This window comes from Musa acuminata, chromosome BXJ2-11 (genome assembly GCF_036884655.1).
Source record: "Musa acuminata AAA Group cultivar baxijiao chromosome BXJ2-11, Cavendish_Baxijiao_AAA, whole genome shotgun sequence".
In the NCBI taxonomy this organism is placed as follows: Eukaryota; Viridiplantae; Streptophyta; class Magnoliopsida; order Zingiberales; family Musaceae; genus Musa; species Musa acuminata.
Genome location: NC_088348.1, coordinates 6,616,289 through 6,624,228, shown reverse-complemented (window position 1 = coordinate 6,624,228; position 7,940 = coordinate 6,616,289). Strand labels below are relative to the sequence as shown.

The following is a 7,940-nucleotide window of genomic DNA, read 5'->3' as shown; positions in this document are numbered from 1 at the left end:
TCTTCAGCCCTGTTACACTTCATCTTTCCTACTGCAGTTATCCACTGTATCAAACCTGAAAAAAAATTTAGACGAGAGTTTACTTTAAGATGTAAAATGCTTAGGAACATGTTGAAGTCATGTGAACTGACAACAGGGCCTCTCTCACTGGCAGCATTGCCAGAGTTGTGCATGAAGACATGATTTGTCATGTCTTGGATAAACTTGTTCACAGACATGCAGGGTTACTCTTATCCAACATAAGTCAGAAGGGACAGCTGTAAGACCCAGTTTATGAACAAAATGAATTGCTGCTACAATCAGTCCAGATACAACTCCATATGTTTTGACCTCAATTCATACAAATATGACTTCAACCAGAAAATGATCAGATTAGACACCTGATCAGATCACTGGATTGATAAACCATATCAATATCTAGATTAAGTTGAAATGAATCTCAGATCAAACAGGATCGATCAAGTTGGACTCATGTGGTCATGTGGGGTTGTTGAACAAGTCTTCTAATCAGCTGCTCATGTGTTTGACAGACGGCATACAACTCCAATAAGTTAAAACATACACATGTGACGCAAGGAGAGGCTCCTTTATGTTTTGGTCCATGTGTGGACATGATTGTCCCACATGAGAGGGCGTATGGTTCCTGACATGGATTTTGTCCGAGAGTCATATGACTAGAGATTAAAAAGGAAAGAAATATATGTAAGAAACATGAACCAGTACTCAATATCAGTTCATTGTTTAACATCTACAACAACAACAGGAAAATCACAGCAAAAAAAGGTTCATGAAGAGACAGAATTTGCTAAGAATAAGACATGGTTTTAGAAGTTGGCAAAGATAACATTAGCCATTTACTCAGATGAGAGTCAGTAAGCTGTTCTCAATTACCTTAGCACAAAGATTTCCTGTGGTCCTGCAGGAGAGTGAAGTGTAGAAGAACAAGTGAAGTCTTCAAGTTTCATAACCATTCTTCTTCTGAGATAACTTCTAATAATACAATAGACGAAGCCTGAAAAGCTTCACCCAGAAAGAGTAAACATGATCATTGGCTAGCCAAGAAACTCTCAGATGATAGAGAATTGAAAAGAAGATTGTCTCTATAACTCCTCGAGACAAAACCCAATTTGATTATAATGCTTTATGAGGACCTTAGTGAAGACAAGTCAACTGGTAAAACTAATTGTCTGCAGGTTGACACTTGAATGGTTAATAGAGACTAGAGAGCAATACAATTTGAGAGTTCTGTGACCACTTGGATTTCAGCCATGTAATAAGAAATTATCAGATACATTTAATTCTACCCTATTAAGGTCTTGCTCTGGTATCAAAATCCTGAAAACAGAATAATGATGATTCAAACTTTTCTCTCCTTGCAATCTGTAGACACTGCCCAAAGCACCAGCATTTGGATTTGGAAGGGCAAAGAAAATGCGACGGATTCGTTGGTGCACAAGTGCCATGGCACACCTTCAAACATGCAGATATAAATATATCAGAAGATATCTAATGCAAAAAACTACATAATCTGCAGCATGCATGTCATATATTGGCTAACTACTGAAAAGTTTTAGCATTATTGTCTAGTTGAAGCAAGCTCCAAAACCAGAAATTTAGACCAAATCTCAATTGCATATTGGCATATTAAACACTAAATTTGGCTTACATGGTGCATGGCTCCCATACAAGGTAGATATCAAAGCCAGTGCACAAATAAGGCCGCATTATTTCAGTAGGTTCCCTATTGTCTGGAACTTCCTTGACCAAGCTGTGCTCCTGACGAAATAGATCCAGCTGACATACATGTTGCTAATTCAATAGACGACATATTCAAGGTTCAACTTTTACAAATGAAACCTATAGAGCAGTATAGAAACTAAAACTCTAAATGGATAGTAAAGTTTAGAAGCTCACACCTGTATCTTTTGACGTTTTGCTGGACAATTATCAGCACACAGTGGATTGCCATTTGGTGTAGATTGAGACTCTGATGATCCTGGACCAGGGAATAGTTGCCTATCTCTTTCTGCGGCATTTTCAATAGCAACAAGAGCAGCATGCCTTAAAGGATGCCATGTACGTTTGCTCTCGCTTTTCATTGAGGAACTCTGACTGCTTTGTTTTTGTGTTGTCCATCCCCAAGGATTTAAGCAAGAAACTCCAGCACATACATCACTGCATCTATCAAGTTGAAATTTATCAACTGAAATTTCTAGACTGTTCTGTAATCCATTCAGATTGGAATCATGGGATGCAATGGTTACTCCACACCTGTCATTGCAGCTATATCTTGCACTGGTCTTGTATGTTGTGGGCCATGGACACGTTTGGTCATTAGCACTTGCAATGACTTGCCTACTAATAGGATCAACGATGATAGCAGCATTTAGAACCTGCAATGCTGAAGAACATGCTCAGCTAAGTGCTAGCTGACATGAATATTCATACAAATCCATAAAAGTTGAACATAGTAAAAGAAACGACAGAGGCTCTTAGACTTGAATACATATGTATGTATGTATATATGTATGTATGCATGCATGCAAGCTAAGGGACAATTCCACTTTCAATATTTAGTTATTATTTCTGCAACAATCAAAATCCTCTAGTAACTGGAGGAAGACCTGGGTGTATAGGCATATGAAGTAGCGTGAGAGGTATTAATATGTTAACAACAAAATGAGCAGGCAATTAAAGAATTGGTGATGCTTTCTGCAAAATACAAGAAGCAAGATAGAAAATAAGAAAAAGAATGTTTCTTACAACATTCATGATAAACAGAAAACATAGAGAAATTGAAAGTAAACACAAAATTAAAAAAAGGATTAAAAAAACAACTCATATTGTAAAGATATAAAAAATGACAAGCTGCTAAGAGTAGTTGCTGACCAATCCCCTACAAAAGTATATGTCCCGAGTACACTTCAAACAACATACGCTTGGATACTCTAATTTCATAAAATCAGTAATTGGACAAACTCCCCTCTCATCCACACACATGCATGCACACAGCCATACAAAATAATTATGACTTGTAGAATCCATGAGAGAAGAAAACCTTCAAGATTTTCACACATCTGAAAAAGAAAACAAACTCAAAACCAGATATGCATCTACAAAAACTATAGTATATATCAGCATAACAGAATACTAAGTGCAGTAACTTTCCAGAATAGTGTTAAAGCCTCAACTCTACTCAAAATTTTATTTTATGGTAAAATTGCAAAAAAGAAAGTCTGTGCAAGAAGTGAAAATAGTGCAGAAGTAGAATAAATAACATACTTTACCACCAGTATAACTCAACTTTGTTAACTGGATCACAACCTTCATGTAGTTGAATATCAACTGCAATTCCCCTTCACTCAGTCCAGAAACCCCATCGAGACTGTAACATTTGCAAAGATAAGAAGATTGTACTGCAATCCCATCAAGAACAATTAGTATCTATACCCAGAGTACAATTGTTTGTCCAAAAACACAATGAAAATCTTGGATTTTTCATAAATGAAAGCAGCTGTTATTAACTGCTGATATTTCATCTTTGTTGCCTCGTTGTCTTGCTCTTATCTTTTACTCCATCATATTCTTTTTTTCACAAGAAACTGAAATGAATTAAACTCTGATCCAACTATTAGATATTGGACTTGTCAATCATGAACTATACCAACCTCTTCAAGAGGCCAACAAAAGGGCACAAGTTATGACACCAGTGCCTGGAAAAGATTGTAATTGTTTAAGACTCAATAAAATGCATCAAACATAAGAATCCAACAAGCTCCCCAACAACAACATAAGGTCACATCATTATACTTAAAGAGGAACTCTTCAGAATATGTTTAGGAACTCTAATAATAAAAATGTGACCCTCAATTACTAATTCAAAGACTCACCTATTTTAACATAGTAACCAACCATCAAACGAGAGATATGTTGTTTGTTCTATCTTTGTTTACGTAAAGTAAATCTGCATTAATGGTCTTCCATGTTTAATCCATTAAGACACAACCAAAATTAGCTTATTCAGTACATGCACTAAATCTCAATCTAGTCCAAACTAAGAAAGGTGGGAAAGTTTGAGATAGTTTTTCCATTGTACAAATTAAGAAATTTGACAACAGAAAATTTTGCCACTAATCCATAAAAATCTGTCTATAATTTCATGAGATATAGAAATTGAAGGCAATGACAAATCAATATAACAAGTAAATATCTCCAATATTTGAATGACAATTATAACCAAAATTACTTGGTTGATGGATGATATGACGTCGGCCAAAGCTTGCACTGTTCCTCCCATTCTTCTTTTGATCTAGCAGCATACTTGGCAACCTGGAATTAGTTTCAGCACTAGTGCATATAAGAAATTCTTAATAAAGGTGATCTCTGTAAAAAATAACTGAATTTAACATCAAAATTGTTAGAGGCCAATTCAAGTCCCTTACTCCGACAAACCATTATATTATGTTGCTTGAAACCAAGTTATTACTAAATGAAACTAGGTACATAATAAGCAAACATTCCCATGGGGTCTTGGCTTTCATAGCTTTTGAGTGACTTCTTTAAACAATTTTAAAGCACCATGTAGATCAAATACAAAATGGAGATATAACAACCAACATTCAGTTTGTGCTCCATTCCAAAATGGATATCCAATATATAAGACTCTCACCACTAGAGGGTCTAGGGATGGCAAAACATGTACAACTTTCCCTTTGGTTGCAGAAAATTTATTTCCACAATTCAAACCATGATGCCCAAGGTGCCTAGGACGAACCTCATCATAAACCAAAATGCCAAATTTTCTGCCTCTAAGTATCAAGTGTAAACCTCTCACATGGTAATCCTCATCTCATGATTTTAATAACTACATTATAAGGTGATGATGCTTTTCGACATCCAGAAATTTGTAAACGAAAATTAGTGACTCCTTATGAATAAGATAAGGCGAGAGAGAGAGAGAGAGAGAGAGAGAGAGAGAGAGAGAGAGAGAGCTCACTTTTGCGTTATAAGGACACAAATTATAGTCACTGATAAGCTGATGAATGCCTCTTGGTATTGCCTCTGCATCTTTTTCATATTCATCAGAAAGACATAGAATAACTGACAACTCAGCATTACCTGTCAGAAAAAAGTTAAATAATACAAGTATTTGGGATTACATCAAATAGGCTTTTCCAATATACAAATTATTAAAGAAAATGTGGATAGAAAAATTCCATGATGTCATTTAAAAATTACTATAAGTCAGATATAACATTTACAGGATGAGATGCAAGAACATAATAGGAACACAAACAAAGAATATCTATCAAAAATTTGCAAGAAAGCACTGCCTAGCAGACATCAAGTTCACACAACTAGTAGCTATCGTCTACAACTAAGATGATTGGCTAGAAAATAAGGCATCCCTCCAAAGACCAGTATGCACTAACAATAAAGCAATAATGCAATAACGAAGATAAAGGATGGTATCTATCTGAGTAAAGAATTTTCCACGAATCAAGCATGCCTTCATGTTTTGGTACCAATAAGCATCTTCCACCATTCTCAACATTTATTACTCTACACCAGAAGATTAAAGAGAAAGAGAAAAAGAACAATTTTTACTCATGCAGAAAAATTGGAGGAAAGGTCAGACCTTCAACCGTCCTTTTTCGCACCCGTTTCACATGACGGAGATTCTCAAGTGGACACACCTGATTCAACTGCCTAAGCAATTCAACAGATAGCAGGAACAAAGAAAGAAAGAAAGAAAGAAACCATCATAAACAAATTCATCGCGCAAAAACCAATTACAACTGCCGAAAGACAACTTAAAAATTGTATCTGTCAAAGCAAAGCAAACCACCGGTAGAACAAAATGCTAACCTCACAATCTTGTTGGCAAGCTTTGGCTCAATCTTCGAAGCCAAAACATCAACTGAAACAGCAAAAATGATCGGAACCTTGAACAAAAATCAACCAGTAAACAACGCCCCTCGTCACACTAAACTTCATCTGATGAAAACGACTTACCAGTAGACACTTCGAGAGAGCTCTCTGGCTCACCAGGAACATGCACTATCTCCCACGTCAATGTTCCAGTCATCTCCTCCGCCTGCGCCCAAGAACGTGCCGCGGTCTCGCCGCTCCAATTCTAGGGTTTCCACAGCTGGCGGTTACAAGAAGCTAGGCGAGAGGGATTGCAGGTAACGGGCCCGAGGAGAGTTGACAGGGAACTATGGGCCTTAAACGAGACGACCCATATAAGTATAAAGAAGTCGTAGCCTACAGCTCGGCCCAAATTCTCCGAATCTTAATAGTGTTCATCATGTGCGAACTTATAGCCACGGCCAGGATCGTCCCAAGCCTCGATGCCCGAGCCTATCAGGATCAAGCACAAATCTTGAACATATATCCACGGCCCAGATGTCTTCAACGAGCAATCAGGCCCAAATAAGCGACAAAGAAGTCACCCACGGCTCGGCAAGAATCCTCCGAGGCCCAAGTGCCATCATGATCGAGCACGAATCCTGAACCAATACGCACGGCCGACGGGCCTCTGCAACGGACCAATCAGGTACGAAGAAATCGAAGCCACGGGACGTCCAGGATCCTATACACGAGCCCGAGTTGCACGAATCTCAACAGTGTTCGTCAGGATCATGCACGCATCCTATCCCAAGAGCCTGCTCGAATCTCAACAACGTTCATCAGAATCAAGCACCGATCTTAAATTAGTAACCACAGCAACTCAGACCATCGGCCCAGCCAGGATCCTTAGCCTAGTTGCCCGAATCTCAACAGTGTTTATCAGGATCAAGCACGAATCTCGAACTAATAGCAAGGGCCCGAAGTCGCTTCGACAAGCCTGGCCAGGATCATCCTAAGCCTGGTTGCCCGAATCTTAACAATGTTCATCAGGATCGAGCAGACGCCTTCGACTCGCAGCCACGGCCGACGACGCTCCGACACGCGATCCTTATCTTACGGGCCCACGAAAACCAGCGGCGGCAGGCTGAGGCCGCCAATCCCTCGCCCACCCAAATAACGTTGACTCAGTCAACTTAAGGACACATGTCACTATCACTTCCCGTCTCGACGCGCGAAGGAAACGGTGGACCGTGCCCGGGTATATCGGCAGCGGAGCCGCCGTCATCCCACACCATCATCCGGCGCTTCGCGAAGCAGAACCAACGGTTACGATTGGTAGATACGCGTCAATATAGAGTCATCCGCGAGAGCTTCTATCCTTTACCAAGTAATCCCGCATTCCAATATTATCCCGAAACCCGAGACCGCGATCGAGAGCGCTTCCTCGTCCTCCGGCAACATTGGCGGAACCCCATGGCTGGAATCGATCACGGACGCCCGCTCCCCGCCGCCACCGCTGCGATGCCCCGGACGCTGCCGTCGGACGCTGCGTTCGCCAAGCCCCGGGGCGGGGCCCGAGTGCTGGCCTTCATCCTCCAGACCTTCGTCATGGCCGTCGCCCTCGCGCTCTTCTTCCTCTTCGCCGGGGTTGCCGCCGTCGTCCTCCTCCACCTTCTCGTCGCAGGCCGCACCCTCCGCCGCCGCAGCCGCAACGGCCCCCTATTTCCGAACGCGGCTGACGACGCTTCGCCCGCCGGCCTCTCGGTTGCCCAGCTGAAGGGGCTTCCCTGGTTCGAGTACTCCGGTCGATCGGCGTCCCCGCCTTGGCCTCCACCGGACTGCGCCGTGTGCTTGGAAGGGTTCAAGAAGGCGGAGAGGTGCCGAGCTCTCCCCTCGTGTGGGCACGTGTTCCATGTCGCCTGCGTTGACCGGTGGCTGGCGAAGTCGCGTGGTTGCCCGATCTGCCGCACTCTCGTTGGCGTGGCGTAGCTGGAGCCGACTGTTGGCCGGCCGACGGGGTGGGTTCGTTCAGTGGATCTTTGTAAGTTATTTCTGTTCCTTGTGTTAGGGTTCCGTGTTTATTGTAC

General features: G+C 41.3%; 1 protein-coding gene across 7 annotated transcripts; it reads right to left on the bottom strand.

Annotated features, from left to right (window-relative positions):
• Positions 1 to 1,075: 1,075 nt before the first annotated feature.
• On the bottom strand, positions 1,076 to 6,184 carry LOC135626198 (tRNA-specific adenosine deaminase TAD3-like). 7 transcript variants are annotated; one of them, XM_065131335.1, is made up of 10 exons: positions 6,016 to 6,184; positions 5,869 to 5,920; positions 5,639 to 5,709; positions 4,997 to 5,118; positions 4,247 to 4,329; positions 3,283 to 3,385; positions 2,272 to 2,393; positions 1,917 to 2,181; positions 1,667 to 1,809; positions 1,076 to 1,470 (listed from the first exon to the last, which is right to left on the bottom strand). In XM_065131335.1, exons 1-10 carry the CDS (start codon positions 6,086 to 6,088, stop codon positions 1,263 to 1,265), a joined length of 1,242 nt encoding a protein of 413 aa, XP_064987407.1. In that variant the 5' UTR covers positions 6,089 to 6,184; the 3' UTR covers positions 1,076 to 1,262. The 7 variants fall into 7 exon arrangements, with proteins under 7 accessions (XP_064987407.1, XP_064987411.1, XP_064987408.1 ...); XM_065131339.1 differs by having other exon boundaries at positions 1,667 to 1,776; XM_065131336.1 differs by having other exon boundaries at positions 1,917 to 2,175.
• Between the last annotated feature and the right edge of the window lie 1,756 nt (positions 6,185 to 7,940).

Excerpts from the sequence above, each read along its gene's own strand:
- LOC135626198 (XM_065131335.1), bottom strand. The coding sequence starts at position 6,088 with ATGACTGGAACATTGACGTGGGAGATAGTGCATGTTCCTGGTGAGCCA. Across the intron at positions 3,386-4,246 it reads TCATATCATCCATCAACCAA|TCTCGATGGGGTTTCTGGAC; the intron begins GTAATTTTGGTT and ends CAAATGTTACAG. Across the intron at positions 2,182-2,271 it reads AGATATAGCTGCAATGACAG|ATGCAGTGATGTATGTGCTG; the intron begins GTGTGGAGTAAC and ends TCAACTTGATAG.